The sequence below is a fragment of the Lissotriton helveticus genome, chromosome 2_1 (assembly GCF_964261635.1).
Source record: "Lissotriton helveticus chromosome 2_1, aLisHel1.1, whole genome shotgun sequence".
In the NCBI taxonomy this organism is placed as follows: Eukaryota; Metazoa; Chordata; class Amphibia; order Caudata; family Salamandridae; genus Lissotriton; species Lissotriton helveticus.
The window spans coordinates 1,091,455,061-1,091,474,331 of record NC_136059.1 but is presented as its reverse complement, the minus strand read 5'-3'; the positions used below and the strand labels follow the sequence as shown (position 1 = coordinate 1,091,474,331).

The 19,271-nt window shown below is 43.8% G+C and overlaps 1 protein-coding gene across 7 annotated transcripts in view; it reads left to right on the top strand.

Moving 5' to 3' along the window:
• MPDZ (multiple PDZ domain crumbs cell polarity complex component) overlaps positions 1-19,271 on the top strand; it is an 832,961-nt gene that overhangs the window by 204,745 nt on the left and 608,945 nt on the right. For all 7 annotated transcript variants that reach the window (XM_078675896.1, XM_078675898.1, XM_078675897.1 and 4 more), the window contains exons 14-15: positions 2,543-2,689; positions 18,025-18,201. In XM_078675896.1, coding sequence (XP_078532022.1) covers positions 2,543-2,689; positions 18,025-18,201 — 324 coding nt within the window. The remainder of the gene's footprint in view (positions 1-2,542; positions 2,690-18,024; positions 18,202-19,271) is intronic.

Genomic DNA, 19,271 nt, shown 5'->3' with positions numbered 1-19,271 from the left:
AACAATGTACATCCTGGGCAGAGGTATCACACCTCCTCCCCCTGGATGGGCCCAGTGCTCGAAGGGGAAGCTTCAAAGGCCTGCTGCCTTCGTAATGAAGCCCCCAGCCTCTGCTGCTAGCAGCAGATGGCAGCCCCCAGTTTACACCCCCACTTTGGGCAGGAAAACCTGCGGGAAACCTTAGAATGGCTAGGAGGTGTGCCCACTTTTGCCAGCTCTACCCAGCTCCACTCCTCAGGTGGAAGAGGTGAAGTTAAGCACACTTTTCAGTCCCTTCCATCCTGAAGATGTAGGGACTTCTCCAATCAGGGCTAGGTCTATGCCCCCACCCACAGGAGGTTGGCTTAATAGCGGGTGTAGTCACCCCAGATAAGGTGCCCTTTGGCCCTACTTGCTACTCTCCTAACAAGCCTGCTAAATTTAGTATTTCGGTGGCTCCTCCAGAACTAGAAGTTAGTTACCTGCGACCTAAGAAGAAGGACGAAGAGGACGCCGTGCAGCGAAGCAGGAACATGACTGCTGACTTGGCCCCAGTCCTAACTGCATTTCTCCAGATTCTAAGACCCTGCAAGAAGACAATGCCTGTCCTGCAGCCAGCGACTTCCAGAAACCAAAGGACGACTGCCTGAACTTTAAAAAAGAACTGAATTCCCGAGAACAGCGGTCTATCCCCAAAAACCCTACATAAATGACTTCAGGTGCCCTGCAAATCTGCAATCCCTGTCCACTTTGTACACTGCGCTTCCAGTCCAGAACAGGTTTTCCAGCAATCCTGACCTCAAGGCCAGTTTTGGCTGACTACTTCTGGACTCCATGACGACACCTGCAGATTGAATCCAGAGGTTCTCCTGACTGTTACCTGTTCCGGTAAGAAGACTCCAACGTTGAAAGGCACCACTGCACCCGAAGCCCCAGGGCCTCAATGAGCTGAACCGACGGTATCTTTGTGACCCCATATATCTCTACTTACCTCTGTTGTCATTGAGCTCCCTCCTGCAACCTCCAGTGCGACTCCTGCAGCCTGTTTGTCGAAAGCAATTCTCCATTAAAGAGCATTATTAGCCCAACGTCAAATTTGCACCTTGCACCCTACCCCAAGGGCTGTTGGTGGTGTATGGTTGGTGCTGCTTTGTGACTACTTCCCCCGTGCTTGCTGTAACTCCCAAAGCTTGGCCCCTGCAGCTGATTTATGTACCTTCAAGCAGTGTGGCTCGGAGCACCCCCAGTTTCCATTAAAACGCATTGGGCCGAACTCTGATTTTGACCTCTGCAACTGGCCGCCCCTGTGCCGCTGATGATACAGTTTTGATACACACCGGACCCTTGTCCCTTGCTAACCTTTGGTCCTGAAGACTGGAACTGTAAGTGTAATACTTACCTGTGTAACTGCATTATTGTTTCCCTGCACATAATAACGTTGAACTGTTCAGAAATTAAACTAAGTGTCGACATTTGAATTTGAAAAGTATTTGTATCTACCAACGTACTTACCTTATTGAGAAGATCTTGGTCTTAAAATAAAAAACAAACAAAACTTATTTTTCTAAAATTGGTGTGGATCTCACGTGTCCAATATTGATCAATGTTGTGCAATAAATGTCTTACACTCCTCTGTGTTAGGCCTAAGGCTGCTTGCCCACATCACCACTAATAGAGCACTTTGGGTTTTACATTGAGCCCTGTAACATTTGGGGAACCCCTGGGGTCTGTGCACGGTATAACCACCTAGTGGCATACATTATACAGAGCCAGCTTGGTGTGGATCTCACGTGTCCAATATTGATCAATGTTGTGCAATAAATGTCTTACACTCCTCTGTGTTAGGCCTAAGGCTGCTTGCCCACATCACCACTAATAGAGCACTTTGGGTTTTACATTGAGCCCTGTACACATTTGGGGAACCCCTGGGGTCTGTGCACGGTATAACCACCTAGTGGCATACAATATACAGAGCCAGCTTCCTACATCACTCATTGCAAAAATTACTAGCTTGTTTCAGACCAAAACTGGAGATAGAGCTACCCAGGCAGCCAAACCTTTACCGGTCAGTATTCTCTTCCTTAACAGGGCTCTGGCATAGCAGAATGCAAATGTGTCTTTGACCAACCCTCCCCGATGCACCAGAGGAAGCTGCAAAGGGAAGTTACATAATGGATACCTTTCTCACAAAGGCAACATGTGAGAAACCACCTTCTTGTGCTGTGTATCTCGTAGAGGAAACCATTTACACCTCCCATATGTGCCTAAACCTATAACACAAATGCCTGTATCATCATAAACGCAAAGATTCAAAGCAGAGAGCTGTGACCACACTCAGACAAATCACTATAAACCATTTCTCAGCTTTGTGTACAGACACATGCCTATGAGAAATGAAAGCACTCGCTGGAAATACTTCCCAGTAACCAGTAATTGCTCCATGACCATGAGGAAACCCCTCACAGTCCATATGTAACGAGTACTTGAGTCTATTTCAAATGTTCGAAATTTATTTTAGACTTGTATCTCAAACCCTAGATTAATGTGCTTTCCTCCTTTCCAGGTGGCTCAAGTCTGCAAATTCAGTGAAAGTAGTGGACTAGGAATAAGTCTGGAGGCTACGGTTGGACATCATTTTTTACGTTCAATTTTGCCAGAGGGCCCGGTGGGACAGTGCGGCAAGCTGTTCAGTGGAGATGAATTATTGGAAGTAAGGAAGACCAGTACAATTGTTTTTATAATGTGTAATTGTTTAATTTTTAGTTGGTACAGTTTAACTACTTTCATGGCAAGTAAAGAGTAGAAAATGATGGCTGAGTGAGATTGTTTTAGGCAGAAGCTTTGGACCTAAATGGCAGATGTGGCTCTTGTCCCTTGTTTATGTTACCACTGAAGACCTGGTTTGTGATTCCATTAACAAAATGTGTACTATCAACAGTTCATGTGCCAACAGAAAGAACTAACATGCCCCAATTGCTGACTCCCCTCAGAGACCAGGGTGCCTTCAACAGGTACTAGCGCTTTTGCAAAAGGGTGACTTTCTGTCTACTCTAGACTTAAGGGATGCCTACTTCACATTCCAATCCACCCGTCTCACCGCAAATTTCTCAGGTTTGTGGTAGCAGGTCAACATTACCAATACAAGGTACTCCCACTGCCCCCAGAGTTTTCACAAAGTGTCTGGTGGTAGTAGCTATGCATCTAAGAAGACAAAGCATTCATGTCTTCCCATACCTGGACAATTGGCCCATCAAAGCTGCCACGTTTCAGCAATCCCGCAAGCATACTTCCATAACCATTCAGTTGCTTCCCAGCTGGGGTTTACAGTCAATGTGTTAAAATGACATCTTCAGCCAGCCAAAACTCAAAACTATCTAGGAGCCACTTTGGATACTCAAAGGGCTCTTGTGTTTCCCAACACACCCAGAATGTGAAACACTCAGGCATTAATTCTCCAGTTTCAAGCCAGTCAGTCACTTCCAGCTCCAGTTTTCATGCAGCTGTTGGGAATGATGGCGTCTTGCATCATGATCGTTCCCCATGCCAGGCTGCACATGCGTCCACTTCAAGAATGCTTAGCCAGTCAGTGGAACCAGTCACACTGTCTATTAGCCGATCTAGTGTTGGTAAGCGGCTGTACTCATCACTCTCTGTAGTGGTGGAACACCCAAAATTTGTCAAAAGGATGGCCGTTCATAGACCCGGTTTCACAGACAGTATTAACAGTGGATGCATCCCTAACTGGCCGGGGAGATCATCTTCAACAACACACAGTGCAAGGGCTTTGGAGCAAAAGTTGCTCCACCTCAATTAGAGCTGATGACAATCTTTCTAGCTCTGAAAGCCTTTCAAGATCACCTGTCTGGCAAATCTGTCTTGGTTTAAACCGACAACATGACAGCTATGTATTACATACAGAAATAGGGACACACACACTCTCTCCAACTGTCCCACTTAGCCCAAGATGGTAAACAGACAAAATATCGACTAAAAAATATCGAATGGACATAATATCGAGTCCAAAATATAGGCTGGACAAAATATGGAATGGACATCAAAAATATCGTTTTGAAGGTAAGTAATGTAATATCGAATTTTAAAATATAGATAGTGAAAATATCGAAGTACATAATATAGGTTAATTAAAATATCGATAATTTAATTATATCAAATTTTTTATAGTGTATTTTATGTGTTAAAAGTGTTTATTAATGTTATAATGTAATTTAATTAATTAATTTAATGTTATTTAAATTTTGCGTAATTGAATTCTGTAGCGGGTTGTGGGTTTATAGGGGACTAGGGTGGGAAGTAATTTAATTATAATTAATTAAATATGTACATTTATTTATTGATATTTGTTCATAATTAATTGTTAATTAATTTTAATTTTGTAATTAGTTAAATGTTAATTGCCAGTTAATTTTATTTAATTGAGTAATTGATAATTATGTAAATTTAACTAATTTATTTTCTGTAGCGGGTTGTGGGTTTATAGGGGAATAGGGTGAGAAGTAATTTAAATATAAATAATCAAATATGTAAATGTATTTATTGGTATTTGTTTATAATTAATTGTTAAGTAATTTTTATTTTGTAATTAATTAAATGTTAATTGACAATTAATTGTATTTAATTGATTAATTGATAATTAAGTTAATTAAACTAATTTGTTTTCTGTAGCGGGTTGTGGCTTTATAGGGGAATAGGGTGGGAAGTAAATTAATTATAACTAATTACATATGTTAATTTTTTGGGGGTATTTATTAGATTGCAATTGTTAAGTAACTTTTTAATTACTAATTAATTAATTGTTAATTTGTAATTAATTAGCATTAATAGATAACTAATTGTAATTATTAATTTAAATTAGTATTTGTAATTAATTAATTATTATATTCTATTACATTGGTTATTACTTTTAATAAATTTTTTAATAGATATTAATATATATATTTTCTTAAATAATATATGAAGTATCTACTTTCCCTACTGTTGCACTCACTGGAGTGGTAATAGTAATTTTTACCCCTATGCTATCCAACGCTTTCCCTACTATTGCACTCTCTGGAGTGGGAATAGTAATTTTTACCCCTACGCTATCCAACCCTTTCTCTAATGTTGCACTCTCTGGAGTGTGAATAGTAATTTTTACCCCTACGCTATCCAAGGCTTTCCCTACTGTTGCACTCTCTGGAGTGGGAATATTATTTTTTACCCCTGCGCTATCCAACGCTTTCCCTACTGTTGCACTCTCTGGAGTGGGAATAGTAATTTTTATCCCTACGCTATCCAACGCTTTCCCTACTGTTGCACTCTCTGGAGTAGGAATATTAATTTTTACCCTTACGCTATCCAACACTTTCCCTACTGTTGCACTCTCTGGAGTGGGAATATTATTTTTTACCCCTGCGCTATCCAACGCTTTCCCTACTGTTGCACTCTCTGGAGTGGGAATAGCAATTTTTACCCCTACGCTATCCAACGCTTTCCCTACTGTTGCACTCTCTGGAGTGGGAATAGTAATTTTTACCCCTACGCTATCCAATGCTTTGCCTACTGTTGCACTCTCTGGAGTGGGAATAGTCATTTTTACCCCTACGCAATCCAACGCTTTCCCTACTGTTGCACTCTCTGTAGTGGGAATATTAATTTTTACTCCAACGCTATCGAACGCTTTCCCTACTGTTGCACTCTCTGGAGTGGGAATAGTAATTTTTACCCCTACGCTATCCAACCCTTTCCCTACTGTTGCACTCTCTGGAGTGGGAATAGTAATTTTTACCCCTACGCTATCCAACGCTTTCACTACTGTTGCACTCTCTGGAGTGGGAATAGTAATTTTTACCCCTACGCCATCCAACCCTTTCTCTACTGTTGCACTCTCTGGAGTGGGAATAGTAATTTTTACCCCTACGCTATCCAACGCTTTCCCTACTGTTGCAATCTCTGGAGTGGGAATAGTAATTTTTACCTTTACGCTATCCAACGCCTTACCTACTGTTGCACTCTCTGGAGTGGGAATAGTAATCTTTACACTTCTGCTATCCTACGGTAATAATATTGGATATTTTTTAATTATATTATGTTACTATATATATGTGTTTTAACAAATATGATTGTAAAATTATTATTTTTTTAACTTTCATTATTTAATTATTATAAGGTAATTTAAGTATTTTGAAGCATATTTTAGTAATTAATTTTTAATATTAATTTTATTTAACATTGTTTTTAATAAAGTCGATATTTTTATTAACTATATTTTTGTAAACTATATTTTTTACTCAATATTGTTGTACTTACCTGTTTGTAGATACAAAGTCGATATTCTGTCTGTCGATATTTTGTCGCCGATATTTTTGCTAGTCGATATTCTGTCCCTCGATATTATGTCAGTGATCCGCCCAAGACATCTGGAGGTTGGCTATTCACCACAACTTCTATCTCCTAGCGGAACACCTCCCAGGAGTCCACAACCAGATTGCGGACCTCCTCAGCAGGCAGAGGTATCAGATACACGACTGGAAACTGTGAGAAAGTGCCATCTTTCTTGCATTGGTATGCCCCCACTTTTTTCTGAACTGCTGATGTACTTTGACTGAGTGTGCCCTGGGTTCCTGCCAACCAGGTACCCAGGGCCTGTGTTCCTTCCCTAAAACTGTGTTGAAACTAAAAACCCAATTGGTATCTCTGGCCACCTCTCAGCCCCTAGTAAATGGTACCCTAGGTACCCAGGGCATGGTGATCAGAGAAGACCCCTGAGGGCTGGAGCACCTATATTGCCACCCTCAGAGGCCCTGTACCCTGGCACCCACACACTGCCTTTACAGGCTGAGTGCCTAAGTACAGAACTAAACAGAGAGTCGACATGGCACACATCCCTGTAAGCCATGCCCAGAGAACCCACTGCCTTGGCATACTTCAGTCACCCCTCTAGCTGGGTACCCTATGTCAGAGGTGTGGGCACAGGTGCAGGAGCCCTGTGCCCCTACATTACCCAGGACCATTCCTGGGCACTGTAAGTGCAGTGATGCCATTAAGAGTATATGGTGCTGGGAGGTTGTCATTACGAACTCCACAGCACCATAATGGCTACACTGAAGATTGACAAGTTTGGTACCAAACTTCTCAGCACATTAAACCTGCACTGATGCCAGTGTGGGATTTAATGTAAAATGCACCAGGGGGCATCTTAGAGATGCCCCCTGAAACCCTAACCTACAATCCACACCTGGGCTGAGTGGCTGCAGAGGCTGCCACACAGCAGAGATGTTGCTGGACCCCTAGGTGGAGATCCCCCCGCTCTTCTGGGCCTGCAACAATGCGCATCCTGGGCGAGGTGCTAGGTCTCTTCCCCCAGGATGGGCAGGGGGAAGCTTCAAAGGCATCCTGCCTCTGTGAGCTTCTCCAGACCATTTGCTGTACCCAGCAACTGGCCCCCACCAGTCCTGACCCCCACTCTGGCGGGAAGACTGGTGGGAAAAAGTACGTCAGGAAGGGGGGTGTGCCAGCCTGTGCCAATCCCACCTCTCAGGTGGGGGAGACGAAGTGAAGCACGACCCCGGGCTCCCGCCATCTTGTAGATGGGGAGCCCAGCCCAATCACAGCTAGGCTCCTGCCCCCCTCCCACAGGAGAGGAGCAGGCTAGGGGTTGTACCCACCCCAGGACAGGGACCTGTAACGCCCCTAAATTCAGTATTTAGGGGCTCCCATAACCTTCCTTCCTTATATCCCGATAAGAAAAGAAGAAAGAAGATCAAGAAGAAGAAGACCCGCCGTGCAGCTGCTAACAACAGGACGACAACAACTGACTTGGCCACAGCCCTACCGGCCTGTTGATCCTGGAACCTGCTCCTGCCTAATCCCGGCGACTCCTGCGGACAGCATCCTTGGGACACCCAGAGGACCTGCCTGCTCTGACCCTCTTAAAGCCTGGGACTCCCATCAGCAGAGGCTCTGCTGCAACAACACCCCTGGTGCCAGCCAGGAAGCTCCGGACCAACCCACTCTGCACTCGCCGAGCCCGGCCCGTTCCCGAGTGAACCAGGACCACGAGGACGTCCCCCTGGCGACTGGGACCCGAAGTCCAGTACCCAAAGACCCTCCTCGACGACGCCTGAAGCCTCAGGACAGAGGACCCCTCCGACCGCCACCAGCAGGGGGTAAGATTTCCCGACCTCAAAAGACACCCCTGCACCCGGCACCCCATGGCCCCCTGTGCCCAACTCCTGGGTGCCTTCCTATCCTCCAAGATCCCAACTTACCCCTCGAAGTGTTGGTCGCTCCAGAAGATCCTTCGTCCCCGAGCCTGCAGCCTTTGTTCCCATTTCAAGTTCCTCATTGAATAACATTGAGCGCCCGACGGCTCAAAAGCACTCTGCACCCAGCCGCCCGAGTGCCACTGGCAGTGCAACCTGTACCCTATCCTACTTCCCCATTTGCCCTGAGCAAGTGACCAGGAGCCCAGCTCCCACAGCCGCGTGGCCTGCTAGCCAGCAGCCACCAACCGGAGGCCCCCTTTCCCTCGTTGGATAACATTGGGCCTAACTACCTCTGCACCCGGCAGCCCCTGAGCCGCTGGGGGTGAACCAACTGTACTTTCCTGACCCTGGGGGACCCTTGAATCTATGCCCAGAACCCTAACTTCACCAGCCAAGTACTCACCTGGAAACCGATAACTCACTTACCTGCCATTGGATAACATTGACTGGTTTGACTCGAAAAATCTTCTGTGTGTGAAGTTTTGGAAACTAAAAATATTCATATAAAATCACCCGAATTCCGAATTCTGAAGTACTCACCAGTGATCAGGGGAGAAGCTAGTACTGTACCTTGTAGCCCAGTACTGAACCGCCAAAGTAATCCTTACCGGGTTTACTAGTAATCTGTATTTTCTCCATAGGAATCGATTGTCTGCTTTTCCATGGAATTTCTTAAAGTGTCTACTTTTGAAAACTTGAAATATTCTTTAAAAATCATATGAAATACTGAAACACAATTACCTACCTGTTTTAAGTTGAGACCCCAGTGCTGGATTTAGGAGCCCAGTACTGGATTACAAAAGTAACGAGATCGTACTTTACCTGCAACCTGAATTTTCTCCCGTTCGATAACATTGTCAGATTTACATTGAAACGTTTTTAAGTGTGAACTTTTAAAGCAGCTTTTAATTCATGAAAATTCACTACAGTAACTAAAACGTTTTTACTAAATTGGTTTCAGTTTAGACCCCAGGACTGAATCTAGGATCTAGTCCTGGAACTACTAAAGTAATCTGTATAGTAATCAACTGTACTTATATGTTGAAAACCCATTGAGCTCAATGCTAAAGTGTGTCTAGAATTGTTTTGCCTTCTGCAACCCCTGTATCTATTGTGTTCACAAACTTTATTGCTTCCTGGCAAAGTAATTACATGAGAGTACTCATATTGAGAAAAGTATATTTTTATGCCTGTTGGTTCTAAAAATAAAACCACTATGGGCCAGATGTAGGTCGGTCGGTAACGGCCGAAAATCGGTATTTTCGGCCGTTACCGACCGGTATTTCAGGAATGGTATGTGGGGCCCTTAATTTTACAGAATCTGTAAATTTACCGATCGGTAAATTTACCGATTCTGTAAAATACCGAATCGGTATTTTTACCGATTCGGTAAATGTGAGATGTAGGTGGGACTCTTCTGAGTCCCACAAGCCTTACAAAATCGGTATTTTACCATCAAATCCAATTTGATGGTAAAATACCGATTCCGGTGTGCATGCACATGTGTGCATGCACACCTCTGCCATATGACAGGCACACCTGCCCTTGGGGCATGTATGCCTGCCACATGGCACCCGAGCCTGTTTTGGGGGGGCCAGAGGGTGTCAAAGTGACACCCCCTGCACCCTTGAGAAATTCAGTATTTACCGATTCTGTAATTACACAATCGGTATTGCCCATTGATTCCTATGGGCTTCACAGCCCATAGGAATCAATAGGAAATACCGATTCGGTATTTCCATATTCGGTAAATACCGAATCTTAAAGATTCGGTATTTACACATCTGGAAATACCTACATCTCCCCCCTTCATATTTACCACTTCTTAAATACCGAATCGGTAAAATTCGGTATTTAAGAAGTGGTAAATAAGAATTACCTACATCGGGCCCCTAATCTTTTGATATAACAACAATTGGCCTGGAGTTCAGTCTTTTGAGTGTTTGAATCCGTTGCTGACTGAGTGTGTACAACAAATGCTTTACACTGTCCTCTGGTACTGCCTTACTGCTCGACCAAGATAACACTTTTGAGAGTAAGGTCAGTCCTGACTTTAACCTCTGTTATACATCTGGGGTTTGTGGACTCTATACACACTGTGCCTCATTCTGGTCCAGTATATATAGAGCCACTTTCTCACAGAAACTTCATCCTCAAGTTATCCATCCCTACTTCCAAGCTTGGGGAGTCCCTCACATAGATCTGTTTGCATCACCCCAAAACGCAAACTGCCAAAGCTTCGCCTCCAGGTATCCACACCCATTATCCAAGGGCAATGCTCTATGGATGAACTGGTCAAGGATATTTGCTTACGCTTTTCTCCCTCTCCCACTCATCCTGTTAGTGGTTTGGAAACATCAGGCAAACATTTCTCATGCTAATCCCGGTGGCTCCAACATGGGCACATCAGCCCTGTTGGAACTCTCTCTAGTACTGCATCAAAAATTACATTTAACTCCCAGTCTACTCACACAGAGCCATGGAGAAATCAAACACCCAGATCCCAAACAATTGGACCTCACGATCTGGCTCCTGAAGTCATAGAGTTTGCTAATCTGAACCTTCCACCAGACTGTATGAACATTATTAAGGAGAAAGCCTACCACAAGAGCTTACTACGCAGCCAAATGGAAGCGATGTATTACCTATTGCAATAACAATAACACCAACCCTCTTGATGCTTCCATACAAAACATTATCTGCTGCCTGTTACATTTGCAGCAGTTATCATTGGCCTATACATCCATCAGACTGCATCTAGCTGCAATTGCAGCCTATCTTCAAAATAGGCAACATTTATCGCTCTTTAGAGTGTCTGTAATCAAAGCATTTATGGAAGGACTGAAAAGAGTTATACCACCAAGATTTCCACCTGCCCCAGTATGGAAACTTAGTATAGGCCTCACAAGGTTATTGGGCCCACCGTTTGAACTCATGAACATGTGAACTACAGTTCCTCACTTGGAAAACAGCTTTCCTCATTGCAATCACTTCATTAAGGAGAGTGGGTGAACTTCAGGCACAAAGTATAGAAGAACCTTTTTTCCAGCTACACAAAGATAAAGTGGTTCTTCGTACCAATCCCAAACTCCTACCTATGGTAGTGTCTTCATTTCACATAAATCAGTCGGTTGAATTACCTATTTTCTTCCCTCAATCTGACTCCATTGCAGAACGTGCTCTACACATCTTAGATGCTAGAAGAGCGCTGTTGTATTACACTGAAAGAACAAATCTTTCTGTAAGACCAAATAACTTTTTGTCGTTTTTGCACCACCTCACAAGGGCAATTCTATATCCGAATCAGGTATTGCAAGGTGTATCGTTAAATGTATTCCGATTTGCTATGCAAAAGCCGAAAGGAATCTAATGGTACCCCCTTAGAGCACATTCCACTCGTAAGCTAGGAGCTACTATGGCTTTCTTAGGGAACATCCCTATTACTGACATCTGCAAAGCTGCAACATGGTCCACACCACACACATTCACCAAGCACTATTGTGTTGATGTGTTAACCAGACAACAAGCTAATGTGGGCTAAGCAGTACTTAAAACACTATTTGAGACAACTCCATTGTTTACAGGATAGGCATCTTTTTGGGGAGACTGCTGTACAGTCTATGCATAAGCATGTGATCTACAGCTCACATGCCTCGAACGGAAAATGCTACTTACCCATTATGCATCTGTTCTTGGCATGTAGAGCTGTAGAATCTCATGCACCCACCCACCTCCCCGGGGACCTGTAACTGCTGTAGTTCTCTTATTACTATTCATACATACACATGGCCATCTCTATTCTTTAGTACTACTCCATTCTCTCACCCTGTGTGGGAAAACAATCTGAAGATGGAGTCAGTGACCATGCGCACTATCACGAAAGGAGGAGTCCCCTACCTCGTGACTAGGAAGACCTCTTCGGAAAAAACAAAGTGTAAATATCCAGGCCCAACACTAGATGGTGATCTATGCATAAGAATGAGATTCTACAGCTCTACATGCCAAGAACAGATGCATTCTGGGTAAGTAGGATTTTCCTTGTGTTTCATAAGCAGTGTATCTAAAATTGTCCCTACAGATCCCTGGAAGATGTGTTCATTTTAAAGCACTGTGTGTATATCCTAGTTTTAATTGGATTTCTGGAAAGCTAGTCTAATCACAGTAAGAAGGAACATTTTCTTATTTTGCTTCAAAGTAGAAAACAATCTTTGTCTGGGGCAAAATCCCAACAACCGTTAGAGAGCTGGAGAATGTGGTTTTGAACTTAGTGAAAATATATTAGCCAGTATTTTGTTGGTTTCAGCATTAGCACCAGCTAAACACAGTGTTTATGCACTTTCTTTTTGCTCTCTGCGATTCCTTTCAGTGCTGGTTCTTATGAAGTGATTTTAGTTCTTATTGTACATCATCCTTAAGTTCCTCACAAATAGGACTCACAGGACTTTGTTGCATAGAAACAAAGGAGAGAGAGACTAAGCACCTCTTAATTTTCGCATGGGTACTGCTCAAGCCCCTTGCAATATCAACCCAGACTAAAAGTTGAGATTTGTATGATGTTTCTTTTAAGATAACACATAGAAGAGACCTACCACTGCAGCTCTTGCTTGAGGTGGTTCTGTGGCCTTACACTGTACATTAACCACAAGGTCCGTCTGCAGTCTAACTCCTCCACTGGCAGACCCCAATTCAGAAAAATATGTATATTTCCTTACTCCAGCAGTTTAACCTTTTACAGCATGGATAAATCTCAGTTAAGGAAGGAATTTGAGTGGTTCACTTATGGTAAACTTGATTAAAAAGGAAAACAAAGAAAGTCTGTGTGTAAGAGGTTTTCTTAGACTTGTTTACACAATAAGTATTGGTTTGAACAGTTGCTCGCCAATGTTTTTCAGAGGATTGCCGTTTAATTATGTTAATATGGCAGCTATAGGCATACAATTGAGAGAGTTTTTCAAGGGGAGGTGTGGGTGTGCTGCTCTTTCCTTTCCCTTGATTGAACAGAGCTCTTTGAAGCATCTAAAGATGAATAGCAAATTGTCTGTCCTTTAAAAGTTGTACATCTCTTAAAGATCAGTGAGAGCCACACTGACCATTCTTGGGTCAGGGGCATGGAAGCTGTTTTTCAAATTCCAGTGGTTGCACCGCCTTCTTTCACACTTGTGCTCTAATTTGAAGGATTGTTGAAGTATACCAGGGATTTGCAGTGCTAATGCCACTTACACACAGGAGAACTCTCTGCCAATGTAGCAGCTGGTGTAACTGTGCCCCCCAGCAGCCTCAGCCCTGCACTTGTGATCCCTCAGCTTCCCCACTGGGCCACAATTAGCCAGCTGGGAAGGGTTGGGGCAAGAAGGCAGTTGAGCCTTTGGCACCCTCACTGAACTTGATTTGCCCATAATCATACTCTTTTGGCTTTCCTCCCTGCCAAAGCTTGTCTTTAAAACAAGCAATGGCAAAGTCAATTAGGCCTTGCATACGAAACAAGAGTAGTTGGCTTAGTCGTCGTTTCTATGTAAAGAGAAGTCTGCGCACTCCCTATTGACTGTTGTCTAAATCCTTGTGTGTAAATCAGTTTGACAAAGAATGCGTGCTACCCACTGTGAAGACTGCCAGTCTGTAAAACTCTAAAGATGACATCTTTGTATTTTCTTACAGTGCATCTGAAGAAGGGATTTAGTCCCGAAATGCATTGGGCATGAGGGCGTGATCAAGAATTGACAATTGGTTTCATGGCAACATGACAACAACGGCTTTGTAAAAAACGTTAATGTTGATTCATGAATATGTTTGAATTATTGACAATGTCATAGCTTTTGGTTTCTTACTAAAATTATTCATGTTCTAAATACATTGAGTTCATTTGTATTAAGATGAAAACGTTTTTTGGTTTAATTTGCATGGGAGATATTAATTAATCAGTGTTCTACATTACTATACTATACACTGCTGTGCACCTGGTAAACTGGTGGTTTTCCACCAGCAATCTTTAGTCGTCGTTTCGCCATGTTGTACTTCAACAAGGTTGGAGTGCAGCATGGCAAAAAAAATAAAGCCAATAGGTCTAGTCTGCAACGGCTATTGCCTTTGCAGTGTCTTTAGTCATTTTATAGATCAGTGTGGTTGCTGTGCACCATGGCTGAAAGAAAAAACATAAAAAAGAGAAGAGGATAAAAAAGCACTATGACTGCATCATATTGTGTTTTTATTGTGTTATGTTCAGCGCTTTATGTGAGGACAGTCATTCTAAGAACATTGGAAGGAGGACAAGATGACATCACAGTGGTGCCTTTTCCCCTGTACTGAAATCACACTCCTAGTTCAGCTGTGAACCTGCTGGCTACTGCAGAGCAATGTGCAGTGAATAGTGAGCTGAATCCATATGAGGCGAACCATGCTCCAAATGTGGGCGTGGAAGTAGGCCCATGGAGTTGAGGTACCTTGTGGATGTTAAACAGGGCGTATTAATCGACGTACCTTTTCCCGAAAGGGTCACGGTGGGATTATGCATCACAGATAAATACTTAGAGGTAGAGCCTCCACTTCTACTGTGAGATGCAAGGGCACACCAAAGCACCAAAATACGGTGTTTTCGGTATTTACTGAAAATAAATATTCCTTTTGGTGCTATTTTCTTTTTCTGTTAGAATCAGGTTTAACTGAAAACCATAAACCCTAACTATATCTAAAATGTTTTGTTGGACGTGGTTAGAGGTGGGTGTGGGTAGTGGGTGGTGGGTGGTGGGCGGGGGCAAATAAAATAAATAAGAATGGCTTTAAACCCTTGTTTCCAACATCAATTGATATGCTGAAGTGCTGCAACAACCAAAAATGTTGGAAAATTCACAGGACTGATCCTAGATTCAGCCCTGGGACATTTCCTGAAAACAAGTGAGTAAATGCGTTTTGGTTAAAGGTACTATTTGTAAGGAATATTATTGTATTTCAAAAGTTGACACTTGGAAACTTTTCCACACAGAATCACCAATGTTATCCTATGGGAGGAAATTCACTTAGCAGGTAAGTTAGGTTATTCTTACTTTCTCTTACTCAGTGCTGGATCCTGGATTCAGCACTGGGACATTTCTTGAAAACAGTTGAGAAAATGTGTTTTGGTTAATCAACTGATTTTTAAGGAATATTTACAGTTTTCAAAAGTCGACACTTGGAAACTTTTTGGGAGAAAAAGTGTCAAAAAATTGGAATAAGGAAAATTGAGTTATCGGTTTCAAGTTAAGTAATCGGTCTTTTGGGTTGGGGTTCTGGGGTTAGACTCAGGGGTCTCCCAGGGTCAGTGATGCACTGTTGTTGCACCCTCAGCGGCACTTGGGCTGCCGGGTGCAGAGTGTTGAGGCCCAATGTTATCCAATGGGGAATAGGGGGACTCCAGTTGGTGGCGGCTGGCAAGCAGGCCACAGGGTAGTGGGAGCAAAGCTCCTAGAGTTAAGCTCAGGACACGTTGGGGACCAAGTTAGCATCAAGGGGGCACCCCAGCGGTGCTAGGGCAGCTGGGTGCCGGGTGCTGTTTTGTGGTCGGGTGCCCTGTTGATTTTAATGGGAATTCTCTGGGACAAAGAAACACTGCAAGCCTGGGACGAGGATCTTCCAGGAGTGACCACCTCTTCGAGGGGTAAGTTGGGATGTAGAGGGATGGTTAGGCACTGCTGGGTTGGGCACACAAGGCCGTGTGGAGTCGGGTGCAGGGGTGCTTTTGGACGTCGGATTTACTTACCCGCTCTGGTCGCGGTATGGGGGTCCTCTGGATTGAAGCTGCAGGCTTGAGGCAGGTCAGGGGTCGCCGGACCTCGGGTCAGGATCGCCGGAGGGGACCTCCTTGTGGTGGGTGTTCACTCAAACACTGGGCGGGCTCGGCAGGTCAGAGTGTGCTGGATTCTCGGTTTCTGGCTGGCACCAGAAGTTGCAGTTCAAACACGTCCGGTGTTCACGGGAGAAACAGCTTTAGAAGTGAATGTAGGCAGGCCCTCCGGGGTTTGTGAGGTTGCTGGCCGCTGGGCACGCCGGGATTTCACAGGTGCTGGTTCGAGGGGAAACAGGCCTGTAGGGCTGGGGCCAAGTCAGTGGACATCGTCCACTTGTTAGCTCTGCATGGCTTCTCGTCCTTCTTTTCTTGTCGTTGCTGGATCTGAAGAAGGAAGGTTCTAATTACTAAATTTATGGGTGTCACAGGTAGGTAAAGGTCAGGGACCAATGGATCCCTTCCCTGGGATGGGTACATCCATTCTGCCACTCTCCATTGGGATGGGGCAGGAGCCTGTCCGTGATTGTCTGGGTCCCCCCATCTTCAAGATGGCGGGGACTTGAAGTTGTGCTTCACCTCGCCTCCCCCACCCTAGGGGTGGAGTTGGCAGAGGTGGGCACAACTCTCTTCCTCACTTTGTTTTTCCTGCAGGGTCTCCTGCCCAATGTGGGGGGTAGAACCAGTGGGGACCAGTTGCTGAGTGCAGCAAGTGGTCTGGAGAGGTTCACAAAGGCGGTATGCCTTTGAAGCTTCTCCTTTGTGAACCCTCCCCATCCTGGGGGAGGAGGCTTGGCACCTCGTCCCAGGAAGTGCATTGTTTCAGGCCCCAGAGAGCGGCAAGCTCTCGACCCAGGGGGTCCAGAAACATGTCAGGGGTGGCAGCCTCGGCAGCCACTCAGTCAGGTCACTGGGAGTTGTTCGAGTTTCAGGGGGCATCTCTAAGATGCCCTCTGTCGTGTATTTTACATTAAATCCCACACTGGCATCAATGTGGGTTTAATGTACTGAGAAGTTTGATACCAAACTTCTCAGTCTTCAGTGTAGCCATTATGGTGCTGTGAAGTTCGTAATGACAACCTATCAGCACCCGATAATCTTAATGGCAGCACTGCACTTACAGTGCCCAGGAATGGACCTGGGTACTGTAGGGGTACAGGGCTTATGCACTTGTACCCTCACCACTGGCATAGGGCACCCAGCTAGAGGGGTGACTGATGTATGCCTGGGCAGTGTTTTGTGGGTATGGTACACAGGGATGTGTGCCTAGTCGACTCTTTGTTTTGTTCTGCACCAAGACACGCAGCCTGCAGAGGCAGTGGGTGTGTGTCAGGGCACAGGGCTGCTAAAGGTGGTACAATAAGTTCTGCAGCCCTTAGGGGCCTTCTCTGGTCACTGTGCCCTGGGTACCCAGGATACCATTTACCAGGGGCTGACATGTGGCCAGAGATGCCAATTGGGTTTAGGCTTCAATGCAGTTTTAGGGAAGGAACACAGGCCCTGGGTACCTGATTGGCAGGAGCCCAGGGCACACTCAGTCAAAGCACATCAGCAATTCAGCAAAAAGTGGGGGCATACTATCCAAGAAAAGGGCACTTTCTCACACCCTGTGCCTAACAAAATGAATGTGTCCACCTGTAATCCAACTGGTGCTCATGTAAAGCACTCTGATACCTTTGGGTCGAGGTGAGCTATATAAAACTAAAAAAACACACAGTAGGGTAGCTGGTTTGAGCAAATTCCCAGGGCTGCCTTTATTACCTAGACCAGCCCTGACATGAGTCTCATGGATATATAAATCTACATCTTTATGTGGGGGCCCACAGGAAATATTGCAGGCTTGTGGTAAAAGATTTTACTTTGAAGATCTCACTCTTTGAATATTTGTCTTCAGGACAGCACAAAAGGTATTGACCAAGGATTTGACTTTGGTGGCATTATAGATTGGTCTGTGTGACTGTGCTTGTTTAATGCAAATGAAGGCTTTGCAGGCCAGTTTGCTCTAATGCTTTAATTTGTTTCTGGCAGGTGAACAATATATCTCTTCTTGGTCAAAATCATAAAGATGTGGTCAATATTTTGAAAGAGCTGCCCATTAATGTGATAATGGTTTGTTGCCGCCCTGTTCCCCTACCAACCAGGGAGAGTGAAATGGATGACCTCAACTTCTCAGAAGAAGTAGACCAAGACCAATCAGCAGAGGAGGTAATCCAGTTAAATAAAATGCACTACATTGCAGCTTTTTTTTTTGCTATTGACAACTTACGGTATTACCAGTTTTTATTCAGATGTTCAAATCCATCCAACAAATCATAATCACATTGTCTCTATTGATGTACCATTATACCACGTGTAGCATATATGTTTCAGAAATCTTGTTTCTGGAGACGATTTACGCTAATTTAGTTGCTGTTTCTTAAAACACAAGCATGTGTAAAGCTTTTTAAGAAATGTTAACTTTAAACAGTTAAAATAGCAATGATAAACATTTTCTAGATTTTTGTTGCAGGGTGTGTTGAGTAAGCATGACTGAATTATTTTTACTTATGTGAAAATGTAGCCTTCTGAATGGTGTTCATGGAAATTAGCATGCAATCAAACAAATGTACATGGTTTCTTTTTCATTATTGTATACCATGCAGTACCCTTTCTGCCAGCAAACAAAATAATAAATGATTGCCCAAAGTGGTCATTTAACATGGCCTTGTTACTTTCCTATTTCCCAAAAACTTTACTGTAACATGTTGGAATGTGGCAGACCTCCTGAGAGGAGGCTAACAATTTAAAAGAGGTTCCCCCCCCCAAAACCCTTTATACACATTTTTCTGTGTTGTTGACCTGTCCATTTCTGTACTGTACAGGCTATTTAGTAGTGTCCTAAGACGTCCTATGAATCATATATTGCTTAGATTGCTCTAAATGTTATAAACAGGATTTAATACTGTTTGCTTTGACCGCAATGGCTAACATTGACAGAAATTGGCTGTTGGATGCAGCTACATAAGGCTACATACTCCAACTGTGAAGGCCTATTAAGGTTAAACTATAATGGCTACAAAGTATTCTGACAAATGCTAGTTTAAGATGTTTGTGATCCACAATAAGATCCGCAATTCATCTCCTCCAATTCAGATTTATCAGATGCAATAAATATCACCCAAGAATGAGTTTTTGAATTTTGAAGAACCTTTCAACTTTTGTTGCTTACCACTCCAAAAGCCGAAATGTTGTGGTAAATTCCAGACATTTGCCTCCTAATAAATATTTAAATATAC